The sequence below is a fragment of the Salvia splendens genome, chromosome 4 (genome assembly GCF_004379255.2).
Source record: "Salvia splendens isolate huo1 chromosome 4, SspV2, whole genome shotgun sequence".
NCBI classification, from domain to species: Eukaryota; Viridiplantae; Streptophyta; class Magnoliopsida; order Lamiales; family Lamiaceae; genus Salvia; species Salvia splendens.
This window is the reverse complement of record NC_056035.1, coordinates 23,718,625-23,738,397: the sequence shown is the minus strand read 5'-3', so window position 1 is coordinate 23,738,397 and position 19,773 is coordinate 23,718,625. Positions and strand designations below refer to the sequence as shown.

The 19,773-nt window shown below is 36.6% G+C and overlaps 1 protein-coding gene across 3 annotated transcripts; it reads left to right on the top strand.

Moving 5' to 3' along the window:
- The first annotated feature begins 13,602 nt into the window (after positions 1-13,602).
- On the top strand, positions 13,603-16,233 carry LOC121800386. 3 transcript variants are annotated; one of them, XM_042199957.1, is made up of 5 exons: positions 13,603-13,852; positions 14,421-14,962; positions 15,038-15,263; positions 15,374-15,818; positions 15,921-16,233. In XM_042199957.1, exons 2-4 carry the CDS (start codon positions 14,510-14,512, stop codon positions 15,664-15,666), a joined length of 972 nt encoding a protein of 323 aa, XP_042055891.1. In that variant the 5' UTR covers positions 13,603-13,852; positions 14,421-14,509; the 3' UTR covers positions 15,667-15,818; positions 15,921-16,233. The 3 variants fall into 3 exon arrangements, with proteins under 3 accessions (XP_042055891.1, XP_042055893.1, XP_042055892.1); XM_042199959.1 differs by having other exon boundaries at positions 13,641-13,712; XM_042199958.1 differs by lacking the exon at positions 13,603-13,852 and adding an exon at positions 13,999-14,333.
- Positions 16,234-19,773: the final 3,540 nt, after the last annotated feature.

Below are 19,773 nucleotides of genomic sequence, written 5' to 3'. Positions count from 1 at the left end.
TTTGGATCGATTTCATATCGAATTCATTTCTGGGTGCGAGGTACGGTTAATTTCAGATTTGTTTTATATTTGCTAACACCACATATTTTTAAGCATTTTTATCCCGTATAAGACTTCGATTTCGTATTTGTGGACATTTAATCCTCTGAGAGATGTTTAGAGTCCTTGGATTGCAAGGGTAGATACCCACTATAGTGGACTAACGCCTGCCCTAGCCACCGGCTAGCGGCTCGGACGTGGCGTTAGTCCACTACTGCGTACGGTGAGCGGGACGGACTAAAGCGCGATGGATGAGAGGTCGGGCACAGACTTCGGGAGTTAGCTGATCGCTAGCCGCCTATTGTGCGGCGAGCGATCGGCTAACGCCCTTAATTAATTTTTTTTAATTTTAATTCCAACACTTTATATATGGCTCGTTGCAATTCATTTCATTCACACCACTTGTTTTAACGAGTATCTTACCTCCTCTCTCATTTTTGTAGAAAATAATGGATCGCGGCAGTGACTCTCCCATCCATCACTAACGGAAACGTCGTTCCTCATCGGAGGTGGGGGAAACGGCGGCGGGTTTAGGGTTTAGCCAGTGCATGGGGGACCCTTGGCGGAATGGGCGGGATGGGTGGCATGCCGGGTGGCATGGGAATGTGTACGGGTGGATTTTTGGTGTACTACGGGGGTTACCCTTTGGGGTTTCAGCGGGATGCTCGGTGGGATGGGTGGGATGCCCAGCATAGGAGTGATGGGTGGCATGGCCCTCGGGATAGGTGGCATGCCCGTCGGCGCCGGAGGCAGTAGACCAGGGATCCCCGATCGCCGTTTAGGGACAATATCTATCGGTCCAGCTTGGACCACTTGACCAGTGGAGCGGAGGACCCTACTCCACCAGAAACTCAGTACACCGACATCGACACTTTCTCACTTGAGGAATTGGGTCTTTCTTCGATGTGGGAACAGATTGCTCAGCCGACAGAGAGGGAATCAGTGAGAGGGCGGCATGGGCGGGATACTCATGCGGGGAGGGAGAGTTCTGCTGGATTTGTATACTAAAAGATGATTCAAGCGTACATGCCTTTGTACAGTCAGCTTGTGCATGTATATGAGAAACGCTACATCCACTTGTTTACCTAATTATGAGAATAAATAATATAATATAATGGTTTATTTATCTAAATATAAATAAACAAATTTAAAGCTTCTTACTAAGAAGGTTAAAGTAGGGAATCTGATGAATTCTCATAGGTTCACAGTAGGGGACTTGACCGGATCTAGTAAGAAGAAAATGAGTTCACAACCTAGATAGACATCGACTACTATTGGTATGGTTGCAGTGCATGTGATAATTCTCTCTTACCTAAGAAGAGAATAGTAACATTCGTGTAGTAGAGCACTGAAGGATCAACCCGAAATATATTTTTTTTATTGATATCTACTGAATGAAAATACTTCAGAAATTTTAGTATTTCTTAGTCTATGCAAATAATATTGATGTTGTTTATTTAATCAGATGCAACTTTGACTTATCAATATGTGAGAGTTTTTGGCAACTCAATCATGGTATCTTGGGTGGTCGTAATTGAATAACATGAAAAGATTAGGATATTATTTCATAGAATCTGCGTACCCATTGTGGTATGAATTCATCCCCAAGAGGTGTTTGAAAAATGAATTTATTATTCAGAAATATGCACAGTTGGAATTTTATTCCATATATAATAAATAAAGTTTCAAACTAGAAAAACTCTTTGGAGAATTTATTTAATTCAAGTCACATAGCAGACAAAGAATTAAATTAATGGATTAAGATAATCTTAAATGCGGGAAATATTATAAAATAAAATGGAACCTGGGTTATTCGTAATTCGGTAATTTAGATGGAAGTTCAATATTATTCATTAGTGGAATAAAATAATATTCCATTGTGCTAATTGATTTAATAAGTTTATTGTCTAAAGGGCTAGCCCAACATCTAATCACTCCATGGATCCTCATTCTAGCCCAAGAAGTCCATCATATAAATAGTGAAGAGATGTGGGAAATCCTAGCACATAATATACAATTCAAACCTCTCCAAACCCTAGCCGCCACTCACGTGTCTTCTCTCTCGTGACGTGGGCCTCTGGCGACTGCTGCAGCGGCTGATAGTCGTGGCCGGTGGCTCCAAACGGCGGTATAAGCGATGGTTCCAGAAGGTGGTGGCACTGTCGGCGGCGCGTCGGATCTGCTTCAGTAGATCCAGCGACGTGGGCCACCGACGGTTGCTGAACATCGTCGAAGGCGGCTCTACGCGGCGGTGCAGGCGACAGTTGCGAGATCCCGACCACTAGAGGCGGCGACGGTCGACGGATACTCGAAACCCTAATTAGGGTTTGGGCCGTGGTTTTGGTCTCTATCTCGTTGTTTTTCGTGTTTTTGTTTCGTTTCTTGATATAGAAGTTTATATTTTTGGTTTAAAATCCTAAACCTAGAAGAATTACTTAATTTGTGGTAAATTGGAACGATTTAATTGAAATAATCAAGATGTCTAATTTGTAGATAATTTGTTGCCTTCTATAATTGCTAATTATAATAATTAATTCAATAATTGATTGAATTTGTTAATTAACTGATTTAGATGGATGGAGATTGGTGATTTTATCTCTACTTTATAAAATAAATGTTATGGTTGAATTAATTCAAATCTAAAATAAGATTTCATTATGAAAATTATTAAAGTATTGCGATATGACTTATACATGAAACTTAATGATCCCAATATATTTTTGACAACTAATTTTTGTTCCCATTATAAGTTAAAGCAATATTTATAATTATTAAATCTCAAAAGTTTATCCCAACACTTCATATCTATATTTTGCATGAATTATTGACATTACTATTTTCAAACATAAAAGGCTATAATTAACGTTATCAAACTCATCACGTCACTATCCATTTTCCCTTTAATCTCTTATTTAGAATAATAAAATTGTATTTAATAGTTAAGATAATATATATACACTTACATAGGGTTTTGTTAGGTTGAGATTTTTGGGCCTAATTGAGAACTACCAATTCGCAATTTTCGCGCGATGTCAACTACTGAGACATTATGTCAACTAGGGGGCATAATTGTCATTTTCGCGCGATGTCAACTACGGAGACATTATGTCAACTACGATGTCAACAACAAACGTTAAAATGTCAATAGCTTTCATATCAAATGTCAACAACTTATATAAAAATGTCAACAACTTGTCAATAGCTTATATATTAAAATGTCAGCATAGCAGTATGTAATATATATCAAATGTCACTCAGTTAAACAACTTGTATCAAAATGTCAACAACTTGTATAAGGTGTCAACAACTATTTTATCTTAATTTTTTTGTTTGACACAAGTTTTGACATCATGATCATACAACACATGTCAATAGCCTACATATTAAATGTCAACAACTTATAGCAAAATGTCAATAGCTTGTATATCAAATGTCAACAGTTTGTCAACAACTTGTATATAGTGTCAACAACTCAAAAACAATTCTTGTAATTAAAAAATAACAACTATTTTATCTTAATTTTTTTATTTGACACAAGTTCTGGGATCATAATCATACAACACATGTCCCATGTCAATAGCCTACATATCAAATGTCAACAACTTATAGCAAAAATGTCAACAACTTCTCTTCACCGACGACGACTTCCATTGGCCTGCAATCAACGATTTCTCAGTCACAAATCGCATGAAATTGAGTTGAATCAGATGCTGACAATTAATACGGTGCAGGAAACGGAATTTCTAGAGAGAGAAACAATAAACTAATGACTTCTCCTACGAATTGAACCTTCACTCATAGACAAACGCAACGAGATTTCTCAAAATCCGAACAAATGCATAAAAAATTCAATTCAGCCAAACAAATTTAATAAACAAAGAAGAAGGAATTTGCAGAAAGATCAAAGCGACAACAACTGGTATATCCAAACGAATAAAGAAGCCTCATATCTAGGAAATTTATGAAGAAACAAAACATCTCTTTACTGTAGAAGTATTCAATTGAAAACATAGGATACCTTCAAAAATCAAAATCAGTGAGACATATCTGAAATTGAGATCAGCTGTTGCTGATGAAATTGAGATATAGTTAGATGGATTTAGTTGCTTCTAATCATGAAGATCATGAACTCCACATTATTATCATCATGGTAATTAATCGAATTAAACAATTAATTAAACTCCTAATTCATCGAATTTGAGATTCAATTTACCGCAGGAGGTGTTCCTCACCGGATCAGAGACGACGAGCAGCACGATCGATTCGGCGATGGTGAGAAGTTTGATAAGGCTCGTTTCATGCATCTATTTTGGGTCTAAATTCTGTGTTTTCCAAGGTGATAACATGTAATTATAAGTCCGGGTGCGTGAATATTCTGCCGGATGATGTGTATTTTTTGAGCTTTTATATCAATGAACTAATAACACGCAAGCTTAATAAATTAGCTCTAAAATTATAACATTTCTGCAAGAGTAAAGATGTAGTTGTAGTAAAAGAGTGTCGAACCACATGGAGGCGTTTGATTATTTAACAAGAATTGACAAGATTAATAAACTAAATTTAAGAACTAAAGTACGAAAATAGAGAAACTCAAGAGATAAAGAACATTGCTCCCAACAACATCGGATGAATCACTATTGTATTGATTCTATATTCACGTTCATAAGCTATTGAGAACGATAATAAATTTTACACTCTAAAAGTACTGAACATACTTAAAGAATTATAGTACTAGTACTAGCTGAACACATAGCCAAAAGTACCTACTCATTAGACTATCATTCCCGCGGAAGCGCAATAAATACTAGACTAACTTCTCAAAGCCAACAAATATTATGGTTAGCTGAACACTTAACACATAACTTCTTCTCATCAAACCAAACTCCCACGGATGCGTAGTAAGTAATAATTCAACTCCAAAGACTTTTTTACATCAATATTCACTTATGCATTTATCTCTGAACAAGGTAAAATTACATAAGTTTTTCATCTATATTATCATCTAATTTCCAAGTTGAAGAGACATTAGAAAGAGGCGAAAATATACTACATTCGATGCATCAAAACATAGCATATATAAAATCCGAACTATAGACAAAAACCAAAGCGAATGATTAAATATAGAATCTTTTCAATCAAGTCATCCTACTAGTGTTAGGATCAATGAAGAAAAACTAGCCACACATGCTAAAGAAGAAAAACCGCAGAGTTAACGGCGTTCTCCGATGGTCGGCGATAGTCCTTCTCCGAGGTGACGAAGATTGGATGTGGGATCCTCCTCTTCCTCTCTTTTCTTCTTTCCTCCCTTTCTCCCTGATGACCCAAAACCGTCTGCCCTCTCTCGCGTCTGATTCTCTTTTTTATCCATGCAACCACCGAGAAACTGCCACTTTGCAGTTATAAATGAACTGCCCGGCCTGGCGAAATGGAAATGAAAATCGCCCGACCTGGCGAAATGCTTCTGGACTACGCATGCCTTACGAATTTCACTCGACCGGGTGTTTGTTGGTGTAACATTCACCCGGACGGGTGGTTTCCACTAGAGACTCCACGCCTTGAAGAAGCGGCCCGGGCAGGTGTTGGAATGTCTACCCGAGCGAGTAGACAGCTTAGCCGAGTGCAATAGCAAATAGCGCTTCATTTCGGAGGATTGGGCGTCATTTCCGGTGGATTTTTGGTGGTTTTCTGTCCTCTACGCTGTTGCACACCAAGTGTTTGATGGAATGTTTAAGTGAGCACCAGCCAGCTTTTTACATCCTAAACTTCGATGAAAACAAGATTTGATGACTCATAATTTACATAAAAATGTGTAGTCTAAAGAGAAAAAATATAGAAAATAAGCTTCGCATCACCGGACCCAGGAACGTGTTCTATTTACTAGGGCATAGGAAATATGAGCAAAAAAGTGAAGAAAAGGAGCAGAATCCTCGAGGGCATAAACGTCAAACCACAAAGACCGATTTCCCTAGGGATTGGAGCCGTGCCTATAAATACGAGGAAAAATATCAAAGAAAGAAGGTTTTGGGGGAGATAGGAAAATCCTTAGTTAGTTTCGACTCACTCTTCATCTTCACTCACTTAGCTCACGCGTTTGGTTTCATATGGGGAATTCTGGGTAGTGGTGTAGTTTTGATGTCTTTGGAAGTGTAACACAGTCCTGATAAGGGCGAAGAAACAATTTTAATTTTCTGCACGTATTTACTTTCGCCGACTTCCTTGCCGGAAGTTCGGCAACTGTTTTGAGGCTACATTTGCAGTTTGATGCTTAATCTAGTTTCTATTTTCTGTTTCTGCTCTGATTCTGACGCTTTACTGTTTATTTACTGATCTGAATGCTTTTCGCAACTGTTGGATATTTGAAGTTGAGATCCGAGAGATCTGAGTGGATTTGTTGGTTGTTGGTTTGAATCAGAGTTGGAGGTTATGGATCTGAGTTTTGTTGGTGTGAATCTGACGGATCTAGTGTAGATTTCCTTTTTAATGTTTAAATATGAGTACGTACTTTTGGATCTGCATGGAATTTTCTGTTACTATTGATTTACTTGACCTAGTAGATTAGATCTGTTAATTTTCTGCTTAATCATCATGTTTAACGTCCGATCTGAAGTTTGCTCTGTTTCTATGCTCTGTTCTGTTCCAGTTCATATTTGTTTACTGAAGAAGATGAAGATAATCGGTAGTTAGAATCAGATCCGCTTTAGTTTGTTAGTTGCAGCTTTCTTGTCAGTAGCTATTTAAGGAAATCTGTTCTATTACTTTTTCTTATGTTCAGTTGTCTCACCGTTTTAGGAAACTTTACTTTACCTGACCCAGTAGTTTGATAATTGTTCCAAAGTTAATTTCCAGTTTCGAATCATGCATGTGACTATGTTTGAAGCACTTTCAGTTCTCTGGATCCAGTATATAGAATAGATTAGTTTTAATTTCCCAGGTCTAGTAGTAAAACTCAACCCTCTTGTTGCGTGGCAGCAGCCAAACCCTCCAAGATTCTCTTAATGCATTCCAAACCCTTCCGTCCTTCTGGATTCGATCCCGACTTCCCTATACTAGCCAATAGTATAGGGGGCTGAGGTTTTGAAGCGGGATTGTTGTGACAACGACTGAATTCTGAGAGTTCTGATCTCCTAGACCCTGTGCTCTAGCGAATCCTCTGAACCTAAGAATTTACTTTTACATAGCAGCAACAATCATCTTTCCGCTCTTCAATGGGTGATGATGAAATTTTTATGAGTCCGAACCTGCTCGTGATACCATGTTGAAAGTGGAAGTTGAAGACAATATATTGTTCTATGTATTGATTGAATGGTTTCTTGCCCTTAATAAGGGAGTCCTTAGAATATAATTAATGTAGAGAATAATTTTTTTCCTAGGCAAATATTTTCCCTATCAATTACAATCTTCTCCTTTAATAGCATCTCCTTATGATGCAGTTATAAAAGACAAGACTTGGAGGCTAAGAAAATTATATTTTGGGTTTTATTTATTTCCTAGTTAGTATAATTAGTAGATGAAAAAATATTAATTGTTTTTCCTTCTACAAATTAAGTTTTCCTTTTTTGCTTATTTTTCTTTTAGTTATTTTCTTCTAGTTTTATTTTACATAAGTTTAGGATTTCCCTTTGTCTATATAAATGCTTCATCGTTGAGCTAAAAAGACAGACTTTGACTTGTCTTTTATAACTGCATCATAATTGATGCAAATGAATGCAGAACATATAGAGAAATAGACTAAACGGAGAATTAATCAAAGAAAGCCTAGTTTCTGTGAAAAAACGAAAATAATATTATTAATCAAAGTTTGTCTTATAAGCTCAACAATGAAGCCTTTATATAGACAAAGGGAAATCCTAAACTTATGGAAAATAAAACTAGAAGGAAAATAACTAAAAGGAAAATAAGCAAAAAAGGAAAACCTAATTTGTAGAAGGAAAAACAATTAATATTTTTTATCTACTAATTATACTAACTAGGAAATAAATAAAACCCAAAATATAATTTTCTTAGCCTCCAAGTCTTGTCTTTTATAACTACATTATACTCCCCTTTTTAAAAAGACTCGTCCTCGAGTCTGCTTTGTTGAAATAGCATCTTAACTCATTCAAAATTTCTTGAACGGCAACAATCATCATGCCATCCTCCGCATCAATCACAACCCTATTATTGTATGATTTGCTATTATCATTACTAGAATCTTCCATCATCACAAAAATGTTACCCAATGGCTTATTGTTCACAACTTGCGTCTACCCCAAATTAATAGCAGACACAAAATAAGTTTGCCTAATTACGACATTGAAAGGTAATACGGCACCAACTTCAATAACCACTCCAGACTTCATGGTCGCCCCATCGCATACTATTGCATTGATGAGAATTTTTGTTGCAGTCTGGTTTCTGTTGGAATCATATGCCCGGTCAAAGGATTTTGACAAATAATATTTCCAACAAGACATTTAATTTTATGAAATTAAATGATATAGCGTCGATATATGTTCGGAGTAGATGACCGTGGTATATTCATTTTCTCAAATCCTATTCCCGGTGGTGAGAAATAATGGATTAAAGGCATGCAAAATTGCGAGCTATTTAATTGAGTTATGAGAGAAGTCATAGGATTAATTAAGTGAGTTAATTATCTCACATTGAAAGTAACAAGCTTATTAAATAAGTTTTTAATAAGAAGGATTATTACATGTAATAATTCTAGTGGACTAAGATGAGCTGTAGAGCCCACACGGGCGCACACGCGAACCGCCGCCCGCACCGCCGCGTGCCGCGAGCCTTGAGCTTCGAGCTTCGAGCTTCGAGCCCGTGCCCGTGTCATTGGACTTGGACTTGGTCTTGGTCTTGGTCTTGGTCTTGGTCTTTGGGTGGTCTTTGGACTTATCGTGGGGCTCGGTGCTTGAGTTCAAGGCTGGTTGGTCTAGTTCTTTATAGAGCACCAACATTTCCACGTCAGCGAGCCAAGCGAGATGACACATCGTCAGTATGACGCGGTAAAGCCTACATGGCTGACACGTAATGAAGTCCATGTCGTGAACGAACCTAGACGCGCAGCGTGTCCCGATACGTCCGTCCAGGGTCAGCCTCTCTAGCTCTCGTAACGCCTTGTAACGATCGGCGGTTACAGTCTCACAATGATGACAGCCATCAAGACTGGTTGACCCTCGCAGTGGACTGAGCCTATAAATAGGCTAGTCATTCCATGCATCTGTACACCAATTCACAAGCATAACACGGCATCATAAGCTCTTTCTCTCTGCATTGTTTTTCTGTCGAAAGCTCTGCCCTCTCCTCCATCCAGTTAGCCGGAGCTCTGCTGATAGCGGTGCTGCTTCACTAGAGACGTAGCCGTTTTATCTCTGGGGATGAAACGCCAATCCGAGAGCACTGCCGGGGCATATCTCGTCTTGCGTAAAGAGGACTCCTCGACTCGGCTAACACTGTTCACGGTTTACTGTTTCATTTCCGTTGTAATTTCGTTTCAGTTTCTACATTCTGTATTCCTTCTTTTAGGTTGTATTACGCCCGATTTTATCTCTTGTAATCCAGAAACCAACATTTTCCCCCTTCTGCATCGTCGTACTCCTCATTGGCATCGACAGCTATACTCTTGCCTTCCGCTGGGTTGTCAAATTTCACGGAGGGAGACGAAGATTTGCTCATCAATCCAGGGAGCTCATAAAATATATCCTCGTCGTATACGAGTTTATATACATCGACATCAACAATATATTGTTGTTACTATGTTCGGTTGTTCGGGGAGCTCATAGAATATATCCTCGTCGTATACAGACGTATCATACACCGGCATCGAAAATGTATTGCTATTACTATTTTTCGACGGTTCATCCACTTTAGAGGATGTGAAGACGTCGTTGAATAATGGATCGTCCATCGAACGACGCTCCGGCGCATTAGACCTCATCGGGTTGGATTTCCCCCGATGCTTCTCCAGTGGCGCCAATCGTCGCTATAGGTCTCAAACCTGTTGTCTCAGATCACCGTTCTCGATGTCGCGCAGATCACGCTGTCGTACAACCTCTTCGTTTAGGAGGTCTCCACGTCCCCCACCACGACCGCCGCCACGAGCATCACCACGTCTGCCGCCATGTCTACGTTCAGCCATTGATAATCAACCTGGATCGTGATACCAATTGATGCAAATGAATGCAGAACGTATAGAGAAATAGACTGAACAGAGAATTAATCAAAGAAACCCTAGTTTAAGTGAAAAAATGAAAATAATATTATTAATCAAAGTCTGTCTTTTTAGCTCAACATATAGGCAAAGGGAAATCCTAAACTTATGGAAAATAAAACTAGAAGGAAAATAACTAAAAGGAAAATAGGTAAAAAAGGAAAACCTAATTTGTAGAAGGAAAAACAATTAATATTTTTTCATCTACTAATTATACTAACTAGGAAATAAATTAAACCAAAAATATAATTTTCTTAGCCTCCAAGTCTTGTCTTTTATAACTGCATCATAAATTATTTTTCGTTCTACAGATTATATTAACTAGGAAATAAATAAAACCCAAAATATAATTTTCTTAGCCTCTAAATCTTGTCTTTTATAACTGCATCACCTTATTTGGTATGTTGTGGGTATGGTATGTTTGACAGTTCCATCTTAGAATCCTCTTCAATTTTGTGAACAAATTCAGGGGAAGGAAAGTAGGATCCATTCTTGAAATAGAAGTCATGAATTATGGAATCTGCATTATGTTCTTGAGAGAGAGACTGATTTTCAGGGGTTTTCAATTAAGAAGGGAACGGCCGAATTGAAGATATTTGTTTTGGGCCTTTTTTTTAGTTTCAAACTTGGGTAAAAAGGTTTAATGTGAGTGGTCTTGGGCGAGCAAACTAATTGTTTTGGGCCCAAAAGTCTATGATTTAATTTTGGGTTGAAGTACCAAGTCGAATAAGAGTTGTCTGTTTTAATAAAATGTCTTGGGCCCATTTATTTTTTAATTATGGGCTATTTTATTAATTCGTTAGACTGGATTCAACACTAAATTATATCGATATTAATTATTTTAACTTCCGAATTAAATTATTAATTAAATGGGTTCTATAGAGATTTTGAATTAGGCCTTTACCAATTTGACTTTTTAAGTAATAAAATTGAGTCTCAGTTTAACAAGTCTTTCGTTGTAAATGCCTACATTATAATAATGTTTTATACTTCTCAAAAATGGAAGGGTGACGTTTTATTAGAACAAACTAAAAAAATAAAATTAAAATTGAGATATCTTTTATGAGATTCGCAATATGAAAAGTTAGATGAATATTGTAAGTATTTTACTTTCTCCGTCTCACTCAAAATGTTCGTATTCTTGAGCGGAACGAGACTTTAGGAGGAGTTGTTAGGTGGAGTAAGTAGAGAGAAAAATATAATTAATATTTTAATGAAAAGAGCGAGAGAGATTTATTTTCAAATATAGAAAATTGATATATTAAATGAGATAAAGTAAAATGAAAATGTGGATATCTTGGATGAGATTAAGGGAGTACGTTTTAATGATCAAGGATTGTACCGAATGAATTTGAGCTATATTGTGATCAATTTGTAGTACTAAATGATTGTCTATATTCTATATTTTCGTTCTAATTTTTAACTTTAGCATCATTTTGGAAGAGAAAACCAATGTATCACTTATTAATTTAACTGTTTAACTCATTAACTCATTAACTCTCAAACTTATTTTTTTATATAAAACAAAATTATTTTACTTATTTTTCATCTATTTTGCACATTTTTTATGAAATTCTCGTTTACGTAACCTATTTTCTTTTTCCGGATATTCATTCAAATTGATACTTTCTAGTTTCGATAATAAAAATATCATTATTTTTGTTTTACTCCCTGTACAATTAACATTATACTACTCTCTCTATTTCGTAAAAACAAAATTTTTCAAATGATATGGATTTTAATGCAAAACTAATAAAGTAAAAGAAATGAAACAAATAGGTAAATAAGATAAAAGAAGAGTCCATTTGTTGAAATGGAAAGTTACTTTCTCCGTCCCCAATTTTTCATTTTGGTTTGTTCCTTATTAATTGTCCCACTTCATTTTTACACTTTTGATAATATATCACACATTCCACTGCCTCAATTTCATTCACATTTTATTATAAAATTAATATACAAAAGTAGGACCCATCTACCATTAACTTTTTCAACCCACTTTCTTTTATATTTTTTAAAATCTCTCTCAGAAGTAAGACACATATTAAGGGACGAAGGATATATTTTTAAAAACGTATGAAGTACTCCATCCGTCCCTCTGTAACTGAGTCATATTCCTTTTTGGGTTGTCCCATTGTAGTTGAGTCGTTTCATTTTTTGGCAAAAAACAACAACTTTTCTTCTCTCTTACTTTACTCTCTCTTATTTTATTCTCTCTTCAACTCTCTACCTTTTTCCTTTTCTACTTTATTATTCATTTACTTACCTCACTAAATACAACTTTTCTTAAATCTCGTGCCGAAAAGAAACACCTCTACTACAAAGGGACGGAGAGAGTGTATATTTTCTTGTCAAATAATTGTATATTTTGAATGGAAACAATAAGTAATTTATTGACGATGGGGAGGAAGAAGTACTACTCACTCTGTTTTTTTAGTCAAACGCCTTCCTGGTGGAGGGTTGGCGGATCCTCACCCTATCCAATAGCTAAATGATTATTCCTCATTAAAGTTTCCACAACGGGTGCTCTTAGCTAAGAGAAGCTTGTCTCATCGGCACTGCCAAGCGCGAGCTCACCATTATACTCCTGCCGACGGCACGGACATGCTCTTGTAGGAGAGCGCATGCTCTCTGCAAAGGACCACTCGCCCAACCCACATGGCGCGACCAAATTATTATCCAAATCATTTATAAATACCCCCATTAATCATTCAATATTTTACATTAAACCAAACTATCTCTCAAACATTTTTCTAAATTTGAAATTATGTAATTTCATTTGATTTTTAATATTTAGGATTTAAATTATGTATTCCTAAATTTTTAGGATTTATCTTATGTAAGTTTTAATTTTTTTAGGAATTTGTAATGCCATTTTTGGATTTTTGATGAAGTTTTATTAGTATTAATAAAATGTTTTAGCAATTGTAGTTTTTAAATTCAATAATAAAATAGTGGGACCCATGAATAGTGAATAGCATGTTGTTGATGAAAAGCATGGTTTAGGATATTGTACCTTAGCTAAAAGCATATAATTAAAAATTTATAAAAGTGGAACTGAGCCCACAACCATACTCTTAGATATGAGCATGCGGTGGATGCTCTTATGCCAAAAAGTGACATAACCAAGAAAGTAACTTACAATTAAGGGCTCGTTTGATAAGCTAGTAAAGCCAAGATATAGATATATATCCATTCATTTCTAAATGTTTGATATCCTATTTACACTATCATGAAGCCCGTGTAATTCACTATGGCCCATCTTGGGCCCGCAGATAATGCCTCAAAATATGCAGATACGTATCTTACTAATTTGGTGGGATACTATTCGTACTTCAATTTATGGATCCAGATAAAATAAAAAATCTCCTTCATACCCTTTGATACTCTCTTGCCGTCAATCTTTCATTCACAACAATCCTCCATGGTTGACATAGAGAGGCGGATTTGCAGTCGCATTCACTGCAATTTGAGGGTGATTTGCCTCTTCTCTATCTAGATTCATTCTCTTTCTAGAATTTCTCCCTCTCTGTTCTTGCTTTTTTTTTCTTTTTTTTGACAAGTTGGCCAGAAACAACGGTTTCTTTGAAATTTCATCTGCAAGGATTTCATCTGGTCAGTTCTTCATTTTCCGTTCTTTCTCTATTCTCTGTTAGCCTTTTCACTATGAAATTCTTTGTGAGTTATAAATTTGTTGTCTATTGCGAATGAATTTTTCTGCCCCCAATTCAATGGAATTGATGAGTTTCAAATATATTTGTAGCCTATTGTGATTGAATTTTTCTATCCCCAATGGAATAGATATAAATTATGCGATGGAATTGTGGTCGGATAAAATGAATTCAATATTCTATTCAATATGGTATCATGTAGTGGAGATTTTTGGAGCACCACGCTCTCTCTATAGTGAAGATTGATGGATGAGGGAGAGGGATGGAGCACTTGACAGTGGTGTTAGACTTTTGACTTGTTATGGATGATGAGAATTTTCTAGCCACAATTCCATTGTTTCGTTTGTAGATATTAATTTGTAGCCACAATTCCAACAATTTAAACAAACTAGAGCACTAAACGCAGATTCAGTGACTTGTTAAAGGTTTGCCTTATATGTTTGTGTGTTTAAATCATTTGCAAGTGAATTGTTGTCTAATATATAGTCAGATTATTATGTTTTTTTTATCAGGTAACAGTGTTATGGAGACTCGTAAATTATCTGATGCATAAATTGCCTTAATACTTGAGGACATCTTGCACAACTACAGGTTCGAAACAATGTGTATTCTTTACCTAATAGCTGCAAGGACTCGTAGCAGAACGCGAAGTCGACGAGCAGCGACTAGAAAAGCACTCACCATAATAAGTCGGATGCCAACTCAAGTTAAGCACATGGATAGGTTAGTGGGAGTCACAGATGTCGATTGTGTGGACAACCTCCGAATGGACCGTAACACGTTTGGGAGGTTATGCCAGTTACTTAGACACATAGGAGGTCTTAAGGATGGGAAATATGTTCTTGTGGAGGAGCAAGTAGCTATATTCTTAGGTATCGTAGCACACCATAAAAAGAATAGGATTGCTAAATTTGATTTTTGGAGATCAGGACAGACAATATCTCACTATGTACATCGTGTTCTAAATGCGATTTTAAAGATGCACACCCTTTTTTTGGTGAAGCCTGACCCAATAACCGACGATTGCCTTGATCCACGATGGAAGTGGTTTAAGGTAACTTTATATGTGTTGATTCTACTACTCGTTAAACCAATTCATAATTGCTCACTTTGTTGTCGAAAATTATAGGGTTGTCTGGGAGCCCTTGATGGGACGTATATCAACATGCTTGTGCCTAATACAGACCAGCCAAGGTATCGGACACGGAAGGGACAAATATCGACAAACACATTGGCTGTGTGTGATCGATATATGAGGTTTGTTTATGTTTTACCGGGATGGGAAGGCTCGGCTGCAGATTCTAGAGTACTTCGTGACGCAGTCAATCGGGTTCATGGTTTGCGAGTACCAAAAGGTAATTAAGATATCACCCACCTATTGCTCCACACATTGTTTCGGCTTGCATAATTTTTTAAATATTTGGTCACTTTTGAATTTTTGTTTCATTTTGTGGCATGAACATAGGGAATTATTACTTGTGCGACAATGGGTACGCAAACAACAATGGGTTCTTGACTCCATACAAAGCTATACGTTACCATTTCAAGGATTGGGGCCCTATTGCAGAAATGCCGCAGAACCCAAAGGAAATATTTAACATGAGACACACCAGAGCACGTAATGTAATTGAGAGAGCCTTTGCTGTGCTAAAAATGCGTTGGGGAATTCTGCGTAGTGCAGCATTCTACCCGGTTAAAGTCCAAATTCGGTTAATTATGGCTTTTTTTTGCTTCATAATTTTATTCGCTCTGAGATGACATCTGATCCAATAGAGCAAGAAATAGATGGTGTTGAAGGTGATGAGGATGTTGAGCATGATGTCGAAGTAATAGAATTTGTGGATGGGGTAGAACCATCAACGGAGTGGAACCAAAAACGTGAAGAAATGGCGCAAGCCATGTGGAACCATGTGCGTACAATTGCAATATGTATTATTTCATTTAAATTTTATGCAAGTGTTTTATATATTTTTCCACTAAATTATGTTTCTGTTTTGTTTTTTAATGTGTAGAGACATGGTGTCGGGGCATGATGACACGATGTTGGTGTTGGATTGCAGTTGTGTAGGGGAAAATGTCTTTAGTGTTTGGGCAAGGCTGCACAATCATGGTGCAATGGCTCCAGAAAGAATTTGAAGTCCAGCTAGTTCTAATGTTCATATCTATTGTGCTTGAATTATTTAGATTTGCAATAGGTAGTGGAACTAGTATATAATATTATTATTTCTCCATTTTTATATTTATGTTTTGCTGAACAAGTTAAACATGATGTCCATTTTTGTAGTTTATGAACTTTTTTACTTTTAATGAATGGTCGTTGCTTTCTTTCTTGTGTGTTTGCCGTTTATGAACATGCAAACAACTAATAATCTTGAGGAGGTAACTGAAAATGTGGACTATTACGTCCAAGGAACTACAGTTGCTGCAGGAAATTTATTTGGAAGGTGTGATTCTTAGTCTACCGATAAACCATCATATAACATCTTTCTGGTATGTGTGTGCGCGCATGTGTTATTGGGAGGAGGTGGGAGTTTCTGGAAGAAATTAGTCCTTTTCTGGAAGGAGGTGAAAAATGGTTCCGCTAAAGACTAAATTATGCAGGGGGTTCAAATTACTGTCAGCTGTTTTTTAACAGTACACAAATATGCTTTATTAGGAGATTTGATGGTGAGAAGTTCTCTTCTTTATAAGTTTATGAGAGGGAGGGTGTTTTGACACCTTGGTGCATCAAAAATTTCTGTAACATTAGTTTGAAAATCTTTCCTAGCTTTTGAATGTATGGATTCCTGCTTATGTAGAAAAAGTTTATCTTAGCATAATACATTGATGGAAATTCTAATGAGTGACTATGTTTCATGCTAATATTCAAACAGACGTCGAGTTATCCAAGTGTTTGCTCGTGGTGCTCGGATACTTGATGGTGCTTTTATGACTTAAGATTTGAGCTTAAAATCTTCCAATACAGAGATGAATGCAGCTTCTGATGGGGCACTGTGTCCTCAGTTTCCATAGCTGATCCTTATGTGTTACTGAGAATGACTGATGCAAGCATTCAGTTACTACTTTTCAGTAACAGAAAAAAGTTGGAAAACAATAGAAACGAAAATAAAGTATAAAGATCAGATAGAAGCTATCAGTCCGATTTTTCAGTAACTTTCGTATCAACCTACTGAGTGTAATTAGTTTGAAAATATTCATATCTAATGTAAACCATTACATGTGACGTCGCAAAGCATAATGCACGATGCTTATATTTGAGATTACACAAGGCAAAAAGCTACTCTGTTACTACTTTTCATTAAGATCAAGCTATTTGGCGCATCATTGAAATCACACATGCCCACCACTCATGACTACATTGTTCTTGAGTTTTGTATTGCACTTGAAACTCAGTTGCAATGATAACGTTTCATTTGAATAATACAAACATAATTAACTTAAAGGTAGGCTTAAGCAACTAGACAGTAGAATGTATGAATGAAAAGGAAATCTTTGTTTTTCTTGAAAACAATAGACAGTAAAATGTATGAATGAAAAGGACAAATGAGCAAAAACAAATTAGATATTAGTTCAAAATAATATTACCAAGTCCAAAAAAGTTCATCGTACGCAACAATAGATATAAGTTCAAAATACAGTACTAAGTCTAAAAAAACCATCACCAAAAAGGATTATCTTAGTCTATTATATCACCAATCGAAAATATGATATCATTTCGGCGATAATTGCTCCAACACCATGAGCACATACTCCTCCTTTGCTGCCTCGCGCAATCCCATGAAGAAGTCGAGACGTTCCACCTTATCTAGTATAAATCCACACACAACAATTGTTGCCTAATTGATAGGCCCGACACAAGTTCAACAAGATCAAACACTTCTTTTCGAGCTTTAGTGAGGTCAAACTCGTATCCAATACGAGAAGCCAAGCTCTGAAGACGATCATTGGTAGCATCATGCATTTTCCCAAGCATCTCAACCAGACCATCATCCATTTCTCCCACAGCCTTGCGTTTCTTTGTCGATGTCTTCTGTGTTATTGTTTCACGCGCGTCACCGTCTAAGTCAGCGATAGGGGACTGCTGGTCAGGCACTTGGTTGGGCATGAAGAAATCTCCGAAGCATGCATTATAGTTATTGCCTTCGCCAAGCCCGCCGAGGTTCTCTTGTGAGCATATGTTGTTTACTGCATCCATTATGTCCTCCGCGCCTTCCCCATTGGATCGATCCTTACCAAAAATCTCCTTCCAGTCGTCAAAGTAGGGCCATGATTTGCCACGAATGAACCTTGCATTTCCATCTTTCTGCAAAAATAAATTAAGAAAATTTAGCTTCAGTTATCATACCTTCACAATCACTAAAGAAGATTTTTTATCAGCAATAAACTAAAGTAAAAAAGATTTGAGAATGATAAATCACTTTTTCTCAAAGAAAAGAAAATTAATCAAGCCACGTCCTAGTCATGGTGAATAAAAATTGGCCAAATTTATTTTTACTTCTTTTCCTTCAAGAGACGTGATATACTACAGATTATTAATCAATTCAATTTCTATACACAAGCATACCTTCACAATTTCTGCCCACTGTTGGTCATCACAGTCGATTTTGTGGTCTTCATTCAGATTAAAACCGACACCACTTAGATTAAGGATCTGTTGAAGAGAGTAATAACTCTTTTTCCATGCAGACACCTTCGATATGATATTGGGATTAACCTTCAGATCCGTTGTTGGAAACTCACGGCGTAGCGCATCTTCCAGTCTAACAAGGTATCCGGCGCGAAATCCATTATCAGATTTCCAACCCTGAGCAACAAGCTCCTTCAAGGTCGCAAGTAAAACCCCTTCCTCCCGATCAGTCCAAATACGCCGAGTCCTTTCGCTTTTGGGTTGTTGGGCTCGAAGACCCCCGCTAGTTCCTGATCATAATATCATGAAAAAACACACCAAATTCAACGCATATGATTTTGCAGAATTAACGAAAGCCAAATAAATTATTATAACACAAACCGCGACCACCAGAAGAGGAGTGCATAGTTGCTTTGCTACCCCGAAAATCAGCCATGTAGCCTAGAAAAACTAGCTACATCATGTTTGGCCACGACAATCACACACATATAGTTAAAAAAACTCAAAACGTGAAGATTTTTAGTAAGATTTAATAGAGAACCTAATACTACTAGTAACATAAGTTTGTTTACCTTTCGAAGAACCGTGCACAAGAACGAAGCTGCTTGAGGAATAAGGAGGGGAAAAAGAGAGCGAAATATGATGTTATTTTTTGTTTCTCCCACGTAGAGTATATATAGGAAATAAATAGAATCAATAATTTAGGTTTAGAGGGAGCCGCCTCAGAAATAAGGAGGGAAAAAAGAGAGCCAAATTTTTTATATTATTTTTTTTTACCCGGGTAGATTATATAGCAATTGAATGATTTGATTTGTTACCATATTCACCCATAACCAAAATGTATTCTGCCGTCATTTGATAATAATGAGGGAAAAAAGGAGCCAAAATGTGATATTCTTTTTTGATTGACACATAAAATATTATGGAATTTAAAAGATTTGATTAGGTCAATACAAAGGACAATCTAGGAAATAAATGAATTTATTAAGGTCAAATTTGTCATTGCATATTTATTTCTTATTTCATAACTTCCCTATCAAACAAAGTGGGCTTTTTAGAAAAATAATTAACTAGGTTATCAAACGTATGTTATTAAAATTATATCTTTTCCTAACTTGGCTTTAAATCTAGATAACTAACTAACCTTGGTATATCCCACATAACTTATCAAACGAGCCCTAAGTATTTAGGGAACTAGTTATATTACAAGCAACAAGACACCTACCTATCTACTCTAA

Coding starts and splice junctions, on each gene's coding strand:
- LOC121800386 (XM_042199957.1), top strand. CDS start 14,510: ATGTGTATTCTTTACCTAATAGCTGCAAGGACTCGTAGCAGAACGCGA. Junction 14,963..15,037: donor CACGATGGAAGTGGTTTAAG/GTAACTTTATAT, acceptor CGAAAATTATAG/GGTTGTCTGGGAGCCCTTGA. Junction 15,264..15,373: donor TGGTTTGCGAGTACCAAAAG/GTAATTAAGATA, acceptor GCATGAACATAG/GGAATTATTACTTGTGCGAC.